At 33.6% G+C, this 23,244-nt stretch overlaps 5 protein-coding genes across 6 annotated transcripts; 1 reads left to right on the forward strand and 4 right to left on the reverse strand.

Moving 5' to 3' along the window:
- Positions 1-2,287: 2,287 nt before the first annotated feature.
- Positions 2,288-7,204, forward strand: LOC101216329 (aspartic proteinase). Of its 2 annotated transcripts, none has more exons than XM_011654301.2 (14): positions 2,288-2,785; positions 3,752-4,130; positions 4,223-4,283; positions 4,402-4,496; positions 4,582-4,694; positions 4,785-4,953; positions 5,039-5,078; positions 5,240-5,304; positions 5,692-5,805; positions 5,928-5,992; positions 6,102-6,258; positions 6,345-6,464; positions 6,648-6,736; positions 6,823-7,204. In XM_011654301.2, the coding sequence occupies exons 2-14, from the start codon at positions 3,759-3,761 to the stop codon at positions 6,905-6,907; spliced, it is 1,545 nt and encodes a 514-aa protein (XP_011652603.1). In that variant the 5' UTR covers positions 2,288-2,785; positions 3,752-3,758; the 3' UTR covers positions 6,908-7,204. The 2 variants fall into 2 exon arrangements, with proteins under 2 accessions (XP_011652603.1, XP_031743513.1); XM_031887653.1 differs by lacking the exon at positions 2,288-2,785 and adding an exon at positions 2,850-2,872.
- A 45-nt stretch (positions 7,205-7,249) lies between these two features.
- LOC101210617 (probable F-box protein At4g22030) lies at positions 7,250-8,560 on the reverse strand. The gene has a single exon (XM_031882034.1). The coding sequence runs from the start codon at positions 8,558-8,560 to the stop codon at positions 7,250-7,252; it is 1,311 nt and encodes a 436-aa protein (XP_031737894.1).
- Positions 8,561-10,159: 1,599 nt separating this feature from the next.
- LOC101209820 (aminomethyltransferase, mitochondrial) lies at positions 10,160-13,483 on the reverse strand. Its single transcript, XM_011654307.2, has 4 exons — positions 12,909-13,483; positions 11,573-12,148; positions 11,195-11,313; positions 10,160-10,926 (listed from the first exon to the last, which is right to left on the reverse strand). Exons 2-4 carry the CDS (start codon positions 12,128-12,130, stop codon positions 10,380-10,382), a joined length of 1,224 nt encoding a protein of 407 aa, XP_011652609.1. The 5' UTR covers positions 12,131-12,148; positions 12,909-13,483; the 3' UTR covers positions 10,160-10,379.
- A 1,756-nt stretch (positions 13,484-15,239) lies between these two features.
- Positions 15,240-16,304, reverse strand: LOC105434453 (glycine-rich protein DOT1). The gene has a single exon (XM_011650118.1). The coding sequence runs from the start codon at positions 16,302-16,304 to the stop codon at positions 15,240-15,242; it is 1,065 nt and encodes a 354-aa protein (XP_011648420.1).
- Positions 16,305-22,465: 6,161 nt separating this feature from the next.
- LOC105434454 (glycine-rich cell wall structural protein) lies at positions 22,466-22,831 on the reverse strand. Its single transcript, XM_011650119.1, has one exon. The coding sequence runs from the start codon at positions 22,829-22,831 to the stop codon at positions 22,466-22,468; it is 366 nt and encodes a 121-aa protein (XP_011648421.1).
- Between the last annotated feature and the right edge of the window lie 413 nt (positions 22,832-23,244).

Raw genomic sequence — 23,244 nt, forward strand, 5'->3', positions numbered from 1 at the left:
CTTATTGGTAACACAAAACGACAGATATAATAAATAATATATGTATCAACCACCATGTTTCATATAATACGACTAGCAGGTTGCTAGAAGTAGCTCTTATGTTTACCCAAAAAATATATATATATTTTATATATAATGTATCAACTATATTATATGATTGTTCTTTGAAATTTAAACATCTTGATCCTGTTTTGTAAATTTAACAGAAAATTAATCGATTATAACTGATAATAATAATTAAGTACAAAATAAAAGTAATTTTAATGTAAAAAACAGCTTCTGGGTGGAAGGAAAAAACGATGAATGAAATTCAAAATCCATTATAATATGGTTGTTCAAACATTGTCAAAATACTCAACTTCTCATGGTGATCCTCATCAATGTTTAATATCTAAAATCGGGACGATTCACTAGGAAACCTAAAGAGAACTCAAATAACTAGGAAGAACTATAAAAGAATCTACAAGAGAGTCGATGAAGCTCAAAAGAGTATGCACCTACCAAACATCCTAACATATATACCTCTACTTTACATTGTATAGGAATGTAGAACTCATCTATGAAATTGGAAAATGTTAGGTTATAATTAAGGATTAATAATACATTTGCAAACCTTCCTTCCACTAAAATATCATTTTCATGCACATGACTAGTGATATGGTGCTTGTAAAAATCAAATTGGAACCCAAATAAATAAAATATTGTGGTGAGATTCTCGTTATTTATAAATATCTATCAATATTTAATAAACACAAGATTTTTTTTATAAATTCCATATTTACCCTTAATATCGCATATCATTCGTCACTTCTCCTTCGTGATTTATCATCTACTCTTCCACTTTTTCCGGTTTCTGTTCAAGATTTTATTTCTTCTATTTTTATTCATTTTTTTTTCTTTATTTCTTCATGATCTTATCTTTCTTTCTTACAGCTCCCGTTCCATAATATCAATATCATTTAAATATCACTTTGATATGATTTAATTTAAACTATAGTTTTCTAGTCAACACGATCGTTTAGATTTGAAACATTGTTTTTTTCATCGTAAAAGGGAACTACAATAGTCGTGTATCATTTCCTACACGATCATGTATCATGTGATCGCTTAGAAGAAGAATTACATTAAACTTTTTTCTCATCGTTAAAACGAACTACACGACTGTGCGTATTATGATCGTTTAAAAGAATAGTTACACGAAATATTTTTCTCATCATTAAAAAGAACTATACGATCGTGTATCATTTCCTACAAGTGATCGTGTATCATCATCGTTTAAAAAAAGAATTACACGTGCATGTGTGACCAGTGTTGATACTACCGACACGATCGTGTATCATGATCGTTTAAAAGAAGAATTACACAAGCGCGTGTGACCGATTAATCGCATATTGACTGTGGCTTTTTTAGAATTTTTCATTGTAAATCTATGAGCTTTTTCCATTTACAAACTTGTTCTATACGATGCAAACATTTTGTGAATTTATTATAAATATTTTTTTTAAAAAAAACCCAAAATTGGATTCAAACCTGCCATAGAATTAATTGAATAATGTGAACATACCTTGGAAGTTTGTATCCTCTTTTCTGAATTTGGGCTACATGAAACAATATGGGAGGGTGGTTGGTCATTCAGGGCTTGGATCGGCATATCTTCCTCCAAGGTCGTGGCTTAAGGCCTAATACCTCTGCCTTGTTTTAAGGCTCAATATTTTGGGCCTTCCTTGGCTTATTCAATAGGTTTGGACTGACCCATGTGGGAGTGAGATGATGAGTCATGTGTATATATATACATATGTATGTATGGATATTAGGTTTGATTCTGTTAGTTTCTTAATGCTTAAGATTTGGACTTTTTAAAGTCTAATGTGAATTCCAAACCATGACAATGTCTAATAATTGCACCCCTAACAATAGCATAAAAAAAATAATAATAAACTCAATATAGAATTGATAGAAAATCGCGGTCTATCTTCAAAATAACGACAACAAATGTCCATTATTTTAAAAAGGTCTTTATGAGGACATGTGGTGTTTGTAGAATAGTTAAATCTCAAAATAGATAGAATTTTGTATTTGTAGATAAGAGTGAAAGAAGTGATTACTCTTCTCACTTTAAAAAGTCTTCAAAACCAAAGGTCAAAAAGTAAGAATTATTAAAGTTTGATGAGAATATATCAAGCTTAACCACAAAGTCACACCATAAATAAACTTCCATACAACACGAAAAAGAGGTTATTAGTTTCTAACATTAAACATTTTCCTCAGCCATTGGCTTTCATATCAGCCTAAGGCACGTCGTCTCTCAACTGACCAACACATTGCCTTATTTTGGGACACGTAACGGATCCTATTATTTTAGGTCACATTGTCTCTGCTCCGTCCATCACAAGATCAACGCTCAGTTTTGGACGAGAACACATTAGTTTCTCTAGTTTGGGTTGCAGCAGATTCTTCAACCCGCGAAAAATGCTTTTCTTGGGGATTTGAGTATTCAAACCCTTCCGGTTCGAAGCGTGGACGTCTCTAATTTATCCGGCAACAAAAATGACAACTCTACCCATTTCCAAAACGGACGGGTCAGATTAAATTCATCCTCTTTCCTTTCTTTCAAACCCTTGGATTGGAACCGGTTGGTTGATGAGTTGGGTCCGCTTTGATTTTTGGAGTGGACAGGTCGGTTTACAGTCGCTTCTCTCTTCCGTTTATTCCTCTTTCGCTCTATAAAGACGTAGATTCGCGTACCAAATCCTCACTTTTCTCGTTCGTTTTGAATCCTTTTCTGGTGGGTTCTTTTTCTTTTCTTACATTTTGCTTTCTTACATTCTGTTCTTAGTTTTTTTTATTTGGACTTCATTGTTTACTTGATCCGGTAACTCGGTTTTGGTTACTTTTTTTAATTTAGCTTTCTTGTTTTGATAATCTTGATCCTTCTTCTTTTTTGTTTTTTTCTAACCCTTGCACGGTTTGTTGTTATCTGATTACCGTTTCGACGATCGTGGTTTGTTGGGTTCCTGATCATGTTCTTGGGTTTTGATTTTGAAGCTATTTTTTTTCTTTTGCATGTGTTTGTGCTTAGTATGCTATTTGACCGTACATCCAGGGTTCTTTCTTATCTCTCTGTTCTGCAATTTGGTATTGTTCATAATTTTCATTTCTCCTGGGTTCCCTGGATTTTGTTGGATTGATTACTTGTTAGGTGGGCGTAGGACGTAGGAGTGCAATGACACACGATGGTTCTGCCAAACAATTTTATCGTCAAAAGTTTTGTCGTTAATTTTGTGTAGAAGACTTGATTCGATTGATCTGGTCTACTTTTTGTGGATATGTTTTGTCTTTTTATTCTTTAACCTCAATCCAGAACAATTTGGATGTTCCATCTTCTGAAACTTGATTTTGAAACGTTGTTTTTATTGTAAAAAGTCCATAATTTTGGGCTCGTTTGATTAGGATTTTTCATTTAATCATTTGTTTCTTTGCTTTTTATGTTAAAAGTTATTAGGACAAGGCTTGTCCAACTTGATTCGTAGCAGGTTTTGGTGATACGTTTTAATTTATTTTACATCTTGAAAGCTCTAGCAATCCATTGAGTCTGATCTTATCGTTTTCTTTCCCGCCTTATGAGTTTTGACTTTTAAGTGACAGAAAATCCCATTGTTCTATGGTTTTGTTTCCTGTCTTATATTCTTATTACTAATCATCTATTGACTGTTGAGTTTCATGTTTTCTCAACCTCACTTTGTCCTTGTAGGTTACCAATGGCTTCATATCACTCAAAAGCGGCTTTCTTGTGTTTGTTCTTATTGGTTTCACTTAATATTGTCTCGTCTGTATCAAATGATGGGTTGCTTAGAGTTGGACTTAAAAAGATCAATTTAGACCCAGAGAACCGGCTAGCTGCCCGCCTCGAGTCGAAGGATGCAGAGATTTTGAAAGCTGCTTTTAGGAAGTATAACCCCAATGGTAATCTTGGGGAATCTTCTGATACTGATATTGTTGCGTTAAAGAACTACCTGGATGCTCAATACTATGGTGAGATCGCCATTGGTACACCCCCACAAAAGTTCACTGTGATTTTTGACACTGGCAGCTCTAATCTGTGGGTGCCTTCTGCGAAATGCTTGTTCTCTGTAAGGATCTGTCACATTGAAGAAATGATACTTTTATTTGGAGTGTACCAGATGATTATAGGCGACGCTCATCTTTATTTGTTTTGATGTAGGTGGCTTGTCATTTCCATGCCAGATACAAGTCAAGCCGCTCAAGTACATACAAGAAAAATGGTACTTTTCAAAATCCATGGTGCAGGATTGGATTTAATCATTAGTACTTATTTTGATCTGGGGATGTTTGTTGTTTGTACGTGTATTCCAAAATAATTCGTTTTATGGGCATGTGCAGGGACATCTGCTTCGATTCGGTATGGCACTGGAGCGGTCTCTGGTTTCTTTAGTTATGACAATGTCAAAGTTGGAGACCTAGTCGTAAAGAATCAGGTAACTTCTGGCATTAACTATTCTCACATCAAATAAATTCTAGGTATATCAATGCTTTGTTACTTATTGCTATTCTCTTTTTCAGTTGTTCATTGAGGCAACCAGAGAACCTGGTCTTACCTTTCTGGTGGCCAAGTTTGATGGGTTGTTGGGACTCGGTTTTCAAGAGATTGCAGTTGGTAGTGCTGTCCCAGTATGGTAGGATATGCTCATCTAACATTGCTGATTATCTTTTAAGGTTCCTTTTGGTCATAGAAGCTTGAATGGGACGGGTAATTTTCTTCTCAGGTATAACATGGTTGAACAAGGTCTCGTTAAGGAACCAGTCTTTTCCTTTTGGCTGAATCGAAATGCTGAGGAGGAAGAAGGAGGCGAAATTGTGTTTGGAGGGGTTGACCCAAAACATTATAAGGGCAAGCATACTTATGTTCCTGTCACACAGAAAGGTTATTGGCAGGTTGGCTTCTAAATAGTCATCTCATACCTCCCAGTTCATATTTTCTTTCCTCAACATGCCTTAACTTTTTCTTTCTGATATGTAGTTTGACATGGGCGATGTTCTCATAGATGGCAAACCAACTGGTGTGTTTCCAAATCACTTATTAATTATAATACGCCTAAAGTTATTAGAATATAAAAAGGAAAAGAAACAGTTTTGCTCTCTCTTTTTTCTTTTATTCCTGTAATATGGGATGATTTGAAATATGCATTTATGTGCTTCTGACTAAAGAAAATTGTTTCAGGATATTGTGAAGGTGGCTGCTCAGCAATTGCAGATTCTGGAACTTCACTTTTGGCTGGTCCAACTGTGCGTACATAGACTTATAACTTTTCCTTCCATGTTATCTGCAACTTCACTGGCTTTACACATGTTACCACGTTGTTGCATGATACTTTTTGAATCAATAAGTTGAAACACCTTTTGCTCATGGACTATATCTGTTTCCTATCAAAAAAAAAAAAATGTTGAAACACCTTTTTTTCCCCTTAATATGAAATGTCTCATGCATCTGGATGCGTGTTAACTTAGAATTTCAGGTTTTAATTTGGTGGTAAGTATATTTTCACATCCTTCTACATAAGGATCTCTTAGCCTTTGATGCGAAGTATCCACGATTAAGCAAAACTGCAGTTATGGCCTTTGCAGTTGGGTTAAATGGCTATTGACTCCCAATTGTTTGATTTTCTCTTTTAGACTATTGTAACCATGATCAATCACGCCATTGGGGCAAAAGGAGTCATGAGCCAGGAATGCAAGGCTGTTGTTCAACAATATGGGCAAACTATTATGGATTTGCTTTTATCTGAGGCAAGTTTATCTTTTCCTTTTTAACTTCTGTTTAGCAAGGCTGTAGCATTTTGTGGTCTTATACTCTGCTCCCAATCTTTATACCTTTTTAGATTATTTACCTCTAGCTTTCTTGCTCACAGGCAGATCCAAAGAAGATCTGTTCTCAAATTAAGTTGTGTACTTTTGATGGAACTCGAGGAGTAAGGTGAGGCATAATAAATGCTTTTCATAAATCACAATATTCCTGCTATATGAAATCACTCACACATATTTACTTAGTGAATCTAATCCATGAAATGATGTTGTTCCTGTAGTATGGGAATAGAGAGTGTTGTAGATGAAAATGCCGGTAAATCATCTGATGGTCTAAGGGATGGCATGTGCTCTGTATGTGAGATGACAGTTGTTTGGATGCAAAATCAACTTCGTCAGAATCAAACCAAAGAACGCATTATAAACTATATCAACGAGGTGAAAAGAATCCCATACTTCCAAGAATTCTACAAATCCTTTTGAATATTTGTTCTTGTTGACTCAACTAATAAACTGTCCTGCAGCTATGTGATCGTATGCCTAGTCCAATGGGACAATCAGCTGTTGACTGTGGAACACTTTCTTCCATGCCTAGTGTTTCCTTCACCATCGGTGACAAAGTTTTTGACCTTGCCCCAGAAGAGGTAAATTCCCAAAAAAAGAAAAGAAAAGATAGTTGCGAACGTGGAAGTTCTCTATTTAGTTATATAGCTTCTTGCATGTTAAACCGTAGATCATTGAAAAATTATATGCTTGTTTAATGTTTTCTCAATATTACATTACTTGTTTCTACCAACTCTCTCTAAAGTGGCAAGAAATGTGAACAGTATATTCTCAAGGTGGGTGAGGGTGCTGCAGCTCAGTGCATCAGTGGATTCACAGCATTCGATATTCCTCCTCCTCGTGGACCCCTCTGGTATATGTCTTAACCATTTATTCTGCTTTCAGCATAATTCAAAGTATAATTTCATTTCATTAAGGACCTGTTTTTGTTGGTGACAGGATCTTGGGAGATGTCTTCATGGGCCGCTACCATACTGTCTTTGATTTTGGCAAGCTGAGAGTCGGATTTGCGGAGGCAGCTTGAAGAAACCACTTGTTTGGTGGCTTTGTTCGATTGCCTTCAATGTTTATACACATGAGCCATCTTTAGTTTCAATGGAACCTAACTTTACTTCATGTTTCGTGGATTTGTCTAAGTGTTAAATGCAGTTAGCCTCCCTGCATAAGGGGAAAACTCATGATTGTAAATGCTTGGCTACTGTTTCATCTTTTATAGACACTGCTTGTACAGTTGCCTTTAATTTCTCTGCTGATTTAAATATATAAACAGAGGCTGTTATATATTTGGAGATGGAAATAGAGACAAATTAATTAAATAATATATTTATGTTATCTCGATTTACAACTCAACTTGAAGTATGCTAACTTAGAAAAGTTTGCTTGCGAACTCTCTCAATTCTTCTCTCCCGTTGCTGCTGCTTGAATTTGATGCAGCCAATTGCCTGAGTTCTGTTAAACTTCTTCCCAATTGTAAAGCGACCTTAATTTCAAACACTTCTCCATTCTCCCTTTTAAGAACGTCTCTCAAATTTACATTTGATTCGATTGTTTCTTCAATAAGCTTAAAGAAACCTGCATTGTTCCTGTACATTTCAAACACCATCCCAACTTGTCCACCATGTTCCAAAGCATTCACAATACTTGCCATAGATCCTGCAACAACTCCTACCATAGCAGGCCAAGCTCCTGAACAAGAACCTACAAAAGCAGATCCAATTGCTCCAACCAAGGTTAACAATGGACCAGAAACTGCTAAAATCTTGTTCATTTTCAAGGCCTTTTGGCTCAAACTCAAGTATTCTTGCAGATCACTTCTCTTCAGCACTCCAACAATTTCTCTCATTTCTTCTTCTAGCTTTCTACTCCAGCCATTTTCACTGAGCTTTGTGTTTGTTTCCTTATGTTTATGTATTTGCTTTTGTTGAGGCCACCAAGTTGCAGGTTCCACAGTGATGGGAAACTTTTCAATCATGGATCCTAATAAAGGGAGAGGGTACGCTTTATCCAAAGCCAAAACTTTCTCCATTGCTTCCCCTACTTGGTTGTTGTTAAGATCTCCGAGAGAGAGTTTGGACTGAAGCTGACAATGAAGCTGCTGGAACAATCTTGCAGCATTTCTCTGTTCTTCAGCAAGTTGGGATGGTTGTAACTTGTTCATCACCACCGACATTCCGGTGGCTGCTAAATACAGCAACACTGATGACATCTTTAGTGCTGTAATTGGCGCACTGGTCCTGACTGCAGCAGCCAATCCAGCCATGGTTGCAGCTCCAAGAGTAATTGCATTCAAGGAAGTCAGCAAGAGTTGGTTCCAATTGTCACGTTGCTTCCCAACATTCCGATGCATTTCCACTCTATCAGTGACGGCCTCCATAACCGCATACAACTTCGCAGCCACAACAGGGTCCGGACAACTCAGAATATTGCTGTTTAACCGTCTGTCGGCAACTGGATCAGTAAAAGTTGAAATTTTAAACCCATTTCCCATCTCCAGTTTCTCAACCAAGCCACTGCTTTGCAGCCTATGGAGAGACATGGGAATGGCTTGAAACATAGACGAACTCGAACTCATTGTAGCCTTACAAACTCTTTCATTGCAACTGGTTGGAAAGAAAGACGACGGTGAAGACAAAGACCTCTTGAGATACAATGCGCTTGCAGTTCCAAATGCAGCCATGTCATGAAGAATTTGAAAAACTCAGGATGTACAAAGAGAAATAAAAACAGCCGATTTGAATAAAATGGTTTCTAATTTCTATCTATATATACAAAAGAAGAGATCTAAAAAGCAGGAATGAGATAATCAAGACACTGATTATTCTCAAGATCAAGACTTCAGCAGTGGGAAAAGGCTGACTTGTTTGAAAACACAAACCAACCACTCTTTCTCAGCCAATTCCAAAAAGCTTGAAATTGCGTAATAATGGAGAAGGTAACATGTTTTTGTTCAAACAAGCCTTCAAAACGACAAAACCTTTTTCTGCTCTGACAACTCACTTAATGTAACACTCGTTGATTTCAAAAATGAATCCGACCGTCAACTGATGGTAATGTTTGTTGTTTGACGCGTTTCACTAAGCGATTTCAGTGTGAAGAGTTTTGAGGATTTTACAAACGAACTCCAATGCAGTTGGTCAATTCAAATTTTGATGTAGCATTCAACAATTTATTATTGGAAAAAGATGAAATATATAAAGAGAGAGATGTACACGAACCTTTCTAATTTCTTGAACTTTGAGTTGAGTAATTCATCTAACATATAATATCTTCTTCGTGACAGTCTATACTATACTAAAAGAGGTTAAGAGATCCCTCTTCGCCCATAACTTTATGAATAAAAAATATTTTGTCTCATTCTCACACTCTTTCATGTTGTATGTATCATTCATCTCTTTTCCTTTCTTTTTTTCTCTTACATTCTTCTTTTATCATTTTACATCTTTCAACGATTCTATTTTTTGTCTTAATATCATTTGTTTTTCTTTTCTCTTTTTGTTAATTTTTATTAATAAATAATTAGCAGATTGAAATTAAAAGTCATTTATAGATAATTAACAAATACAAATTTATTCGCACAATAACCACACACTTCTCTTGCACCTTCTTACATAGTAAAGACATTTTCTCCCCAAGTTTCATTTTATTAGAAAGCTCCAAATCTTCTAAAGGAAGATTAGAAGCAATGGTTCTCCATAAGAGAATTTAGAATTTTATTTTCCTAGATAAAGAGATGTGATTAGATTTTAACGGACATGTCGTTTTAACTATCTACTGATAGTAATTTGTTGAAGTATGCAGATTAGACTTTAGTTTGATTTTTGGAGTGTCCTTTTATTGTTTAGGTTGGATCATACATCCATTGGCTTTATAGATAGCTAAATATATTCCTCAAGTATAAAGCTTTTTTTCTTATGGCATTAATGTTTTGTTGAATTGGCAAACATGAGATGTTTAAGTCTGCAATTGAATAATCAGTAGCGTTAGTGGTCATTAACTTGGGTATACTTAATTCGAAAGAAACGTAAATGGTTATTGTGTTTTTCATATAGATCACTCGTGTGACTTTCTTGTTCATTTGCAACACAATTTTACATTAACAAAAACAGAAACTGAAAAGACAGGTTGCCAAAATTTGCAATAACAAGAAAAAAACACAAAAAGTTATTTGAAAAACTTGTTTGAAACCAATGTATAATATCCATTTAGAATCATAAAACTACGTACATGTGTTTTACTTTTATCTTTTTGAAAGGTTAGAAACTAAATGCGGGTAGTGTAATTTATAAACAGAAGTGCAGAATGTTCTGCTGTTGCTGAAATGCAAATGGTTGCAATGCAAGATTACATTTTTATGACCAACAAGTTCTGATTAGTGCAGTTTGAAAACAAAATACCCCAACATTTCTGACATTTTGGAAATACAGAATTTGGTCAGAAGAGAAGGGTTTCAGATCAGAAAAATCTTGACAGGACATGACAACATAAGTAGACATGAATTATGTTGGCTTGTAATATTTTGTTGGAACGAATGGCATTTTAGTGACAACACCATCGTAAGCCTTTCCTCTGACAATTATCTTAACTTTGGTGCCAGCCTTGTGAGTTCCAGATTTCACATAGCCCATGGCAATGTTCTTCTTGAGACAAGGGCTAAATCCTCCACTGGTGACTTCTCCAATGTTTTTTCCGTCCTCATTCTGAATCTCACTGTGGCTTCTTGCAGGGGGGCCTGAAGAGAAGAATCCGACACGCCTTATGGCTGGACCCTCTTCGAGTTGCTTCAGGATCACCTCGGCACCGAGAAAACCGCCTTCTGCTCTCCTCCTTTTTCCTATGGCCCATGTTAATCCCGCCTCAACTGGAGTTGTATGTTGTTCCATGTCGTTTCCATATAAACACAGGCCAGCCTCAAGTCGAAGACTGTCTCTAGCACCTAGTCCTGTCAATCGAACCTTCCCTTCTGATTTCTCTAGGATTGCTTTGGCAAGATCTAGTGCATTCTCTGAAGGCACTGAAATTTCAAATCCATCTTCACCTGTGTACCTGATTATTTCAGAAGTATAAGAAAGTTGTTTTAACTGTCAGCATTGAACATTTTTCTTTCCCTAAAATTGGAATGTATTCAGAAGAACCAAAACAATACTTGAACTTGGCATGAAAGCCAAACCATTGTTTTTTAAGAACAGGATGATAAGCGATGTTATGGTCATAAAGAAAATAGCATGTTTAATTTTTCAAAAATTTAAAGTGGTACCAAAAGAATTGGCTCATTCAGACTGAAAAGGGAAATGTAAGCCTAAAGGAAGCATACCCTGTCCTGGTGAGAAAGCAACGGGCTCCGTTGATATCCAATATGCGGAACTCGCCAAAGTAAAGTTTGCTCAGATCATCTTTGGTCAAGTATTGAAGAACTGGTGCAGCTAGAGGGCCCTACAAAAGGAAGACAATGATTTTTTTTATATTGGATTTATAACAATAGGTTCCATAAAAAAAGCGACTTATAAATGGAAGAACAATGCATTCAACCTAAATTGATAGGGTTGATGGATATGAAGGGAATAAGTTCAACAACTTAATATGCATATAACACCAACACCAACTTCACGACTAGGAATCCTAAACTCATGACAGTGTTTATCCAATTTAAATGTGGGATAAATGAAAATTGAAATGAAAGGACTATGTCAACCTGCAGTGCTAGAAGAGATCTCTCATCATGGATATGCCATGAGACATCTCCCCCTTTGGCCTTGAAGGCTTTCATATGCTCTTCAATGTGAGCTAAGTCCTTGTCTCTGCAGCCTGCATTCACAACCAAGTATATGTGGTCATCCGTCACCTTGGTGATTACTGAGTCATCAATGGCTCCACCCTTTTCATTGGTAAAGACAGTAAGTGTTCCAGTTCCAGGAGCAAGCCCAGCAACATCAGCAACAACAAGTTTCTCGAGGAAAGCGATAGAATCCTTCCCCTTAAGGCTCAGTCCACACATATGGGAGACATCAAACAGTCCACCATTCTGCCTGCAGTTTACAGTCGAATCCATTATTGAATCCTTGTACTGGATAGGCATACTCCATCCAGCAAATGGAACCATCTTTCCACCATGAGTAACATGGAAATCATATAGAACAGTTTTTTTGAGCTCAGACTCTGCAGAGAAGAATCGACGTCCCACAGCCTTCTTATCAGTCTGTGCAAGACGGCGGGTAATTGATTGGCCCAGTTGCCACAAACCTCCCCTCATCTTGCTACTCTAAAATATCTGAACATAGAATTGAAAGAAATTTAGGCAAAAAAAATGAGTTCTACCTTAAAAATTAAAGCATACCATGTAACCTTAGTTAGGAAAGAGCAAGATTGAATTGAAATCCAAATAAATAGGTAGGTAAAAATAGAGGCAATGAATACTAGGATGCTTGGAAACAAAATTCAAATACATCATGGTCACGGTTCATAAACGGCTTAAAAAGGAAAAGAAAGTTCGAGTTACAAGTCGCTAATAATTTGCAGATTCCTCCAAAACAACAAAATTATTTAGCACAAGTCGCAAGCAAGCAATTTGAGAAACACCGGGCCATTCCAATGCTATTAGATACTAAAATTAAGAGACTTAGAACATCCAATGATTCAAATAATTTAAGAGTGTCCCATTTTAAAAAAAAAATCAATCACTGATTCGAAATACAGGGTACAATATGTCACATTGAAGATGATAACATCAAGCGCGTGTAATTTTCAAATACCGCCTGAAACAATTATAACGGACCATCTAAAAAAATCCAAACCAATCAAAACTATAGACATTTTTTTGAAGGAACCCAGAGAAAAACAAATTCCAATTTCCTTTCATGAATATCCAATCCATAAAACAGTGTGTTCGTGTGTATGTTTCCAAGATCCAATCAAGGAACCGCAAGATGAAGAGAAACATTATCAGAAACGATAAAAACTCAGATTGGCAAACGCAATGTCTGGGATATAAAAACCAGAAGTCATGAGAAGGGAAAGAGCAAAGCACTTACAGATATGGGTTTTTTTGTTGGCCGTTCAAATTTAGTTCTTCAAAGAAACAAATCCGACAGCCTAAAGGAGCATTTGTGGATCAGTCTGAAGATATCAAGAGGAGAGAAAAAGCTTGAACCTTTATATATGTGTAGGTTATTTTACATCATATACCAACAAAATAATAATAATAAAATCAAAAGAAAATAACATTAAAAAACCATATAAGAGAAATAAAAAACTGCAAAAGGTTTGGTGAAATATAAAGTGGGTGGCGTAGGGTGCCCTCTTCCTAATCGAGCAGCCAAAAATACCCCATCTTTAATGGGTGGTGGTGGCACAATCTCACACACACCCTAATCTCTTCAAACTCTCTGCCCATTCCTCAGTTTCTTTCAATCATATTTATCCCAAAAATGTACAGCGATTGATCCAAAAACAGGGTATCTCCACCGTTAAATTTGCAGTACGATTGACAAAATGGTGGGGTCAGCTATAAATCAGAGACTTACGATTCTTCCCGTGGTACTAAGTACATGATATCAAAATGCCTCACCTAAGTTCGGTGGACTATCGCTTCAGAACCATGAAAAGCATAATAATAATATTCTCACCAATTACTTCTTTCTCAGACAATTTATTGGTTTTCTGAAGATATAGTTTAACAAATTGATAATGTTAAAGAGCATGATAAACGAATAAAATTATGGCTAATGTGAATTTGGTTTTGGGTGAAACAAAAAGGGGTCATATCTCAGTTAATCTGAGTTCAGGAAGATCCTCGATCGTGAGCCACCATGGCCACCTTTCATCAAAACGACGCCGGATTTGAGCCTAACCTCATTGCAGGCTCCGGTCTGCTAGAAACGGGAGTTGCAGAGTACAAGATTTTGGTGGAAAGGGAAAGCTAATGAGAAAGAAATTGTTTCCATGGAAGTGAAGAGTACTGTACAGTACAATAGCTCCATTAGAGTGGACAACGATGAGCATGAGCTTCAGCTTATTGGGCTGGGCCTACACTAGCGGTTGCCAACTATCGATTGAAATGCGGTGGGCCTAGTCGTGTGCGTTTAGTAATCCTAGGCCACTTCAGTTATATTGCTTCAGAAAATAGGGTCTTTTAATTGTAAACACAGATTATATAGTTTGCCATTGGATTATCTATTATAAAAATTGTGTCAATTCGATAATATATTTTTTCAAATGAATTTAAACACTGATAAAATTATTATAAGTATTTATAATTTGGTGGTTTGTCATGTTATACTTTTAAGTTCAATTATTATAAAGGACTATTATCCAATTTTATAAATAAATATATATTTTTTTAAATTAATTATACCATATCTTGAAACTATTGATGTTTTAGAAATTTAATTTCTTATATGCTTAACACCTTTAATCCAAGTTGAAATTGACTCGAGATTACCTAAAAAATCTTTTAAAAAAAACTCATTTGTCCTTTGTTTCAAGATAGTCTCGAGAATCCTTTACTTTTCTTCGTCTTCAATCCCGGTCATGGGATTGACGAAGATCCCTCAATACTTTTTTTTTATTATTATTGCAATGTCGGGCGGATTAGGTCTTGTGATTTTCGATCAATCACTTGGTAATACTTTTTCTAAAAAGTTGGTTTTGATTAATTTCTTGAATTGTTGTTGATAGACTCTCATGGCAAAAAAAAAAGTTATTATATATGTTAATTTTGTGAATCTAATTATATTTGCAATTGTTTTTTATTGTACATAGTATCCATTTAATAACTATAATAATTATAAAAAATAAAATATATGAAAATCTTGGAAAATTCTATTCTACCACAGCTATGAAAAGCTTACAACCTTTAGGTTTGTTTCTAGCGAAATTAGGATACAACTAAAAGTAGACAATGAATTGTAAGAAGAAATCATGTATCAATTGTTTGAAGAAATTATATTACTCTTTCTAGCCATTGTAATAACTTAATGGATAATATATTGATTATTATTAATTATAAAGTTCAATAGTTTGATCTTTTATGTTACAAGTGATAAACTAAAAAAATTTACTATCATTTAGGATTTAGCATAGAAACACAGTTTATGAAGACTTTCAAAAGATCATAGAAAACATATATATATATATAGTCATATATATAGATGAACAAAATTTAAAAACTAGAATAGTATTTTATCACAAAAGTATTTATTATACATGGAATATATATCATCAACTTGAACTTGAATATTTGAAAAAGGGAAACCAATAATATATATGTGATAAATACATAGGAAATGATGAGATATTAAAGATTACAAACAAATTTTGTGTATCTTAATTAATTAATTGCATGGTGATGGGCAAAAGGTGGCTTAGGGTTGAGAACCATTGGTTTTAGCTTTAGTTTGATCATTTTTGTAATCATCAGCTCCATTATTATTACTATTACTGTTTCCCATCCCAAATCCAATTCCCATACCAAAACCCATTCCAAATCCCATCCCCATTCCTTCTCCTCCCTTACCACCGCCCCCAAAGTTATTTGTATTCCCTCCTCCGACGCCGAATCCACTGCCCTCCCCTTTACCATATCCTCCATTTGAACTACTTATTCCACCCCCTCCGCCACTGCCCCCACCACCGCCACCCGCACCGTTTCCTACTCCGCCCCCAAAACCACTACCATCACCCTTACTACTTCCTCCGTTTGTACTCGATCTCCCTCCTCCTCCACCCCCGCCACCACCGCTGCTTCCGCTACCTATGCCACCTCCAAAACCACTGCCATAGCCATTTCCTCCATTTGTTCCTCCTCCTCCACTACCGCCGCCGCCACCTCCTCCTCCAGCTCCAGCTCCTCCACCTCCCCCAAATCCACTTCCATGTCCATACGCCTCCCCTCCCCAAACAGAATTGCCACCCCCACCGCCGCCACCGCCACCTCCTCCACCACCGCCTCCTCCGCCTAATCCAAACCCTGCACCGAATCCCATTCCTTGGCCAAAACCATTTCCACCGTTACCACTACCACTACCACTACCACCACCGCCACCACCTCCTCCTGCTGCGCCTCCACCAGTCACCCCGCCGCCTCCAGCTCCATATCCACTACCATGACCATATCCTTCTCCAGACCCACCTCCCCCACCGCCGCCGCCGCCTCCACCTCCACCATTACCACCTACACCAAACCCAGCTCCATAACCTTCACCATGGCCAAACCCAACCCCATCTCCGGAATTGCCTCCGCCACTACCGCTCCCTCCACCACCACCACCTCCAGAACCGGGCTTGTCAGCTGGCCATCCAAAGAAGGTTCCACATCCCCTCCAATACCGGCAAGAATCTTCATTGTCAAATCCCCAGCCATAGCCAAAACTAAGTTGGGTTAAAACAAGAAGTATAAAACAAAGAAATTTGAAAGAAGATTGAGGCATCATTAATAATAATAATTAGAAGAGGGGTTTTTGCATGGGTTTCGCTGGTTGTTTGTGAGCTTATAAAGAAGAGGAACTGCAGCCTATAAGCATCTTTCTGTTTCCCTGTACTGTCCTTAATTTGTCTTACACACAGTACTAAATTACTATATTAATATTATTGGTCTTCTACCTACCTTCTTCTTCCTTTACCTCTGTTTCAAAAAAGGTTTCCAATCTGCGGGAATAATTCAAACTACACATTATTTCATTCTTAATTACCCACAATAATAATTAAAAGAAAATTTAAAGTTAATCTCACATTTGATATATCCACTTAAATATCTAATTAATTATAAGATACTATACCATGACAATATTTTTTAATAATTCTTTTTACTTCTTAACTAGAAGGAATATATACATGAAGAAGAGTGTAGGCATCTAGCTGCATGCATCAAAGACACCATTTTACAGTCATCATCACGTACATTTCTATTCCAATCTCATTCATATAGATTAATCAATAAGTAAGGAGGAGGGAATTCAAAGATCAAAGAGCTAGAGAGAGAAGCCCTGACAATGACATAAATACATTTAAGTTGTATCTAAGTATTGCTTAGACTACATGCATTCATTTTTGTACATTCGACTTAGTTGGGTCACTAAAGTTTAACTTGAGACAGGCAAATTTTATGAAGATTTTTTTTTATATAGGTGCACCCATCCCTTTGACAATAATAATATAAAACATGTTTTTTTGTATAAAACAAAAAAGAAAGAATGAATAGGTTTGTGCATGTAGCAACTTTTTTTAATAGTATTATATATATGTGTGAGGTGCATTCATCTCTATACATATCATGCACATCATTCACACCAAAAAAGAAAATTAAATACTAAAACAAATAAAAAATTTGTTATGTGTCAAATTATGATTGAATAATTTAGTGAGATAAACAAAATATGTGTTATTAATGCACCTACATAATTTTTTACTTTTTTTATATAATAAAAAGAGATGTATGGATGAGATAAATTGCAATTAATCGTTATATCCTAATAAAAGGAATCTTTGTCTAGAAATGAAGGAGTATGAAAGTTACTCTCACCAAAAGAAATAGCTTATTGTCAAACTACATTTCTATAATGGAGTTTACATTAATGGAAGTCTTTAAGCTTTTTACTAAAAACAACTCCATTTCTTATTAGAACAAATTAGGTTGTTCTCTTCTCTGCACATACTAAAATTATAGTTCAGAAATTAAAAACCAACTTTTTTATTAAAAAATCCCACAAGACACGTTAATCATTATTGAAAGTTTTCTGGTTAATTAAACAAAAAAAAAAAAAAAAAAAAAAAGGATGCAGCTCATAAGCTATACACCGAAGTTCTTTCTATAATATAATACCATAACTATACTATCGCATAAGAGGATGAAGCTTACCTTCTATGTCCTAATAACTCACCTTTGGAATTATCTAATCAAACATTAGAAAATATAGATTTTAAAAAACTTAACCTATATGATAAATTATAATTCGACAACTAAAATATAAAATGCAAATACATGACTACATGAATGTATTCTAAAATGAATGTACCCTAAATATCTTTCTATTTTTCTTGAATATTTGATTCTTGTACTTTCCCATTTTAGAATAAAGCCAAGCGGTATCGACAATAATTTTTTGAAACCACAATTTTATATTTTTTTTCTTCTTTTCCAAATTATAACAAAACTTATAAAATTATAGATTGCAATCTTTTTGTTTAAGAGAAAACTTTTTTTTAAAAAAAAAGAGACACTTTATATCAAAAACAAACTTTAATTTTTATGTTAGAGAAACAAAAATATAAATAAATGAAAGAGATCTAGAAGCAAATATACGAACACAAGGCCTCCACTACTATTATATTTTAGTACAACAAATTCAAAAGAATATTTATATATCATACTAATTGAATTAGGTTCATGTTAATCGAGATCTAACATCCATAAATTTAATATAGTCAGAGAAGGGAAAGTCATTTTAGACCTACTAAAACTAATTAATTATCTTTCAAATATTCTATCACGTGATAGAAAGGTTTTGATTTGTAATTCAAGGTTTGGAAAAAACTACACAAAAATAATTATCTAAGTTTGGGTAAAATAGTTAAACATATATATATATATATATATATAAATTGTTGACATGACAAGTGTCATTTGGATAAATGATTTTTAATTTTAACCAAATAATTAAAGAAGCACATTATTAAATAAATATATAAATATGGAAGAGATATATATATGCATGGTGGAGTAGGTGACAGCATCTTCTTAACAAATCAGTGGAGCAAAAAAGAAAGATTAAAAGGAAATTGTCACCCATAATCCCAGCTTCGAACTCTAATACACAATATTAGAACCCCCCATCTGTTTTATTTTATAATAAAGTCCAGCCTGTCATTCTACTTTATTGTTACAAAATTATTTAACTTATGTACAAAATTTAATATTTCCTAGGCCACGTGAAAAAACGAATTGGCCATACTTAGAATTTTGTTGACGTTTTTATTATTTCTCTCTCTCTCTCTTTTTTTTTTTTAATGAAACTAAGTAAGAATATAGTTAGGGTTATATGTGCATATTTTTTAGTCAAGCTCACTAGCAAAATAGAGTCTTGAACCAACTTGGTGTTTTCCCTAATATGTTCTTTTGATGCAAGTGATATCTAAGGCTTTAGATTACTTGTTTCTCAAGGTATAGACTATATATGTATGCATCATCTTAATGTGTTTTGATAAAAATGTCAAGGAATTAAATGATATATATATATATAAATAAAAGAGGTATGTTCATTTGATAATCTAAAAAATTAAAAACTTTTAAATTGTAAAAGCATTTAAATTAACAAACAAAACTCTTACCCTTCTAAGTGAGTGAATTATTTTTTTATTCTACATAGGTTGACATAGTTAAGCAATATAATTTACTCTATTACATTGTTTTTTTTTTTTTTTATGATATAATGAGAATTTAATTCCATTTCTCATGTCTGATATTATAATACCAACCATAATTATTAATTTAACATTGTAATTTTCTCTAATTGTAAAGAATACAAATTAATTATCACAAAAAGATTTGAAAATTTATTGTTGCAAAAGAAGTTAAAAGGAGAAAACACCAAAAGAAAAAATGAATTGTTTGCCCTACCTTTCAGATCACCATGAGTTAGCCCAATCAAGAAAGGTCAATTATTAATGAAGAGACTTTGAAAACTATATAAAACCTTTTTCATCAATGTTTGGTTGCATTATATTGCTTGAAAGTGTATAAAGTATAGTGCTCTCCAACACATTTAGCTACAAATTTAATCTATTCATGTTTATATATATTATTATTTCATGACTTTTCTTCTTCTTCTTCTTTTTTTTCTTTTATTAAAAAGAAGGAAAAACTAAACCCATTTATTTCATTTTATAATTTTAGTTTTCTATTTTAAAAAGGTATCCTTATAAGTACTATTTACCATTCCTAGTTTCAAGTGATCAAGTCTTTTATAAAGGGAAAAAAAAAAAATTTATTGCATTAGATTTGTATTACAAACTTACATATTAACTAGAATTATGAAAGTAAAAGAATTTATACGTGAAAGTTAATTTAATTATATATCATTTAATACTTATTTATTCTTATTTATAGGCTTGAAACATAAAAGAAAGGTTAAATAAGTGGAAATGAATATTTATTTGAGAAAAAATAATATTGTAATTCCTTAAACACTAAATCCTCTCTAAACCATATGGTCTGATGTTATTTTAAATTAGTGATTGACTCGTAAATGAAAGTATAATATATCAATATTTAACATATAATCAAAAGTGAAGATTGTTATGAAATAGATGTAAAGAAATTTGTTTTGACTTTGATTTGGGATAGATTCAAAACAAGGTTAACCAGCTTCCACTGCTTTTCATCAATGGAGCATGAACTACTCCCACTTAGGCAAAAGATAATTATATCTTCTAGATATGCCTTTTCTTAATTATATATTATATCTACACATATATATCCTTATTTTCAAAAACCAACCAAATCTATTGGTGTTGGATGAGACTCAAAAGCCATTGCTATTTGTTTCAACAGATCGTTATATTGTAATAGAAATTATATTATTAATTAGTTTTAAGTATATATAGTTTTTAGTTAAACTAAATTGTTAACAATTGTTAGATATAAATTTTTGTAAATGATTATATCTTATAATATATATATAGGTATATTCAAATATTGCCAAATGAATCAAAATATAATAAATTTTTAGACATGATCATTATATTGATAGGTTTTGTTTACCAATACACTTATAGACACTAATAAAAATCTATTAACATATATCATCGATAGAATATAAAAAAAAAATTTATATATGTTCATATTGTAAGTAATTTGAGGAAGAATTAATATATTTTATCATGTGTATTATTTATTTAATTATATGATAAGAACAATAATGTAATTAGGTGTTGACAATATTTCTCTATATCTAACTTATAGTAAAAGTGCTAATTAATCTATTATTATTATTTCTTCCATCTGGTCGTCGACACAATATTTCTCATTTGTATTATTTATTTTATCATATGGAATGTTCAAATGTTAAGATTGAGCCAATTCAGTCAACGTTACCAAATAATAATGCCTACCAACTCCTATTATATTCGTGTATTCGTGTTAGGTGATTTGTGTTGTGTTAATAAAAAAATTACAACATATGATAAAAAAATTAATACCTATTTTTTTCTTCATATTTAAATATGACAAATAATTAGATATATTATAGAACTATTAACTTTTAAATTTGCTATTTTTGTAATTTAGAAAATGTATTCATATAAGTCCTATTATCATAATTTTATTTTTTTGCTACTTTTGAAAACGTTCGTGTTTAATAATTCTATAAACTTTTAATTTTATATTTAATATAACATAAATCTTTGAAAATTTAATTTTGGAGAAGTTGAGAGTTCCCCTTCGAAAAAACCAAGTAGACTTATATTTCATATAAGATAGATCGACTATTTCTTTCTTTTTTAATTGATTTTAAGATGGAACTCTATACTGTCAAATTTAACATGATATTAGAGTTCATTATTAAGTTAATCTCTAAATTCTTTTTTACGTGTCAAATAAATTTCTAATTCTTTTCAAAACGTGTCACAAAGTAGGTTCAACTTTTATTAACTCTCCAAGTATAATCGTTAGACATTTTAGACTATTACATCCCCCAACATTTTGAATGAAGCAATAGATAAAAGGTCATTCTAAAAATTTAGAGAGCTTTATTAGCTAAAAGAAAAAAATGAATTATATACGTCAAATTGATTTGATAATCCTTTTTATATTTGTGTCTAAGATCACCCTATATTTTTTGTGCACTTTAAATAATTTAAGAGGATAATGGACGGAAGATTATTCTAAAAACTTAGAGAGCTCTATTAGCTAAAACCCTAAAAAAAAAAACCCAATTATATATTATCAAATTGATTTCATAATCCTTTTTATATGTTTATATATGCATTTTAAATAATTTCTAACCACAACTTGTCTTGCTATCTAACTTAAATTTTAAGTAGGTGGATACTATCCTAAATTGATTGAAAAATACATAGTTTTTCAAAAATAATATAAAAACAAAAAATTATTTACTTTGGATGAAAAATTACTACTAAAACATAAAAATTCATTCAACAGTCAATAGTTTGTTCATTTTTTTTTACTTTTATTTTTACAATTTTTCTTAGTAATTAATAATTAATGTACACAAAATTATGTTTAGAATTTGATTGGATGCTTCCAATAATGCATAGCACAAATTTAAATATTTGATACTAAAAGTTATGATTTATCATTTGATTTAACATTTTATAAGCCAATAAACCGTAATATGTGTATAGGTGAATTTACGAAGTAATTAAAAAGGGTCCTTGTTCATTGGTGTACTTTATAGTAAAAACCATATTGATTAAACTTTATAACATGAAATCACATAAATGTGTAAAGACACACAACAAACAACTTCTAACATACAATTAATAACATTATAATTAACCAAATCTTATATAGTAATTATTCAACAAGCCCTCAAATATATAGTAACGTCTGATGAAACAAAACACAATTTTGAAATCAAGGCAGTCCACCTCCAAATCCACCACCTGCTCCTCCGCCAGCTCCGCCACCTAAAATGCCACCACCACCGCCGCCGCCAAACCCTCCGCCACCGCCACTCCCTAGACCTCCAATGCCAGATCCGAAACCCCCTCCACCTCCACTGCCGAAGCCCGAACCACCACCTAACCCACCGCCGCCGCCGCCACCGAACCCTCCGCCACCGCCGAGCCCGCCTCCGTATCCAGGAAAGAACTGGAAAGGCAATGTCTTTTCACTCTCAATCTCTCCCCCATTTGTAATTACAAGTTTTCTGGGCTCTGAGGCCCAAATTAGTGCACACAGAACCACCAGCCAGAGATATTTGAAAGCCGAAGAACCCATAATTTTTTTTAGAAAAAGAATAATTTGTTTTGATGGGAATCAAGAGTTTTGAAATGTTGTATTTATAGAAGTTCATGAAGTGAAAAAAAGGGTAAAATGAGATGACATCAAGATATCATAAATTACCCGTGGCTGGGCAGTTTACTGATTCAGATCTCCCAATCTGCCTTTTAGTTGAGACTTCCCATGCATTCCTTGTTGGATGAACTTTAAAAAAGAAAAGAAAAGACCATGAGCAAATAATTCTCGAGGAATATGTTTGCACTTTTTCTTATGTTATTCCATCAATTTTCCAATTACATCATTAGAATTATTCTCCCACACACCAATTAATTTGATTGAAACAAATATTCAGAAATTAGATGAAGCTTTTCTTGGTTGCATTTATGCTTTTTTGGTGCAGCATATGAAAA

This window comes from Cucumis sativus, chromosome 1 (assembly GCF_000004075.3).
Source record: "Cucumis sativus cultivar 9930 chromosome 1, Cucumber_9930_V3, whole genome shotgun sequence".
NCBI classification, from domain to species: Eukaryota; Viridiplantae; Streptophyta; class Magnoliopsida; order Cucurbitales; family Cucurbitaceae; genus Cucumis; species Cucumis sativus.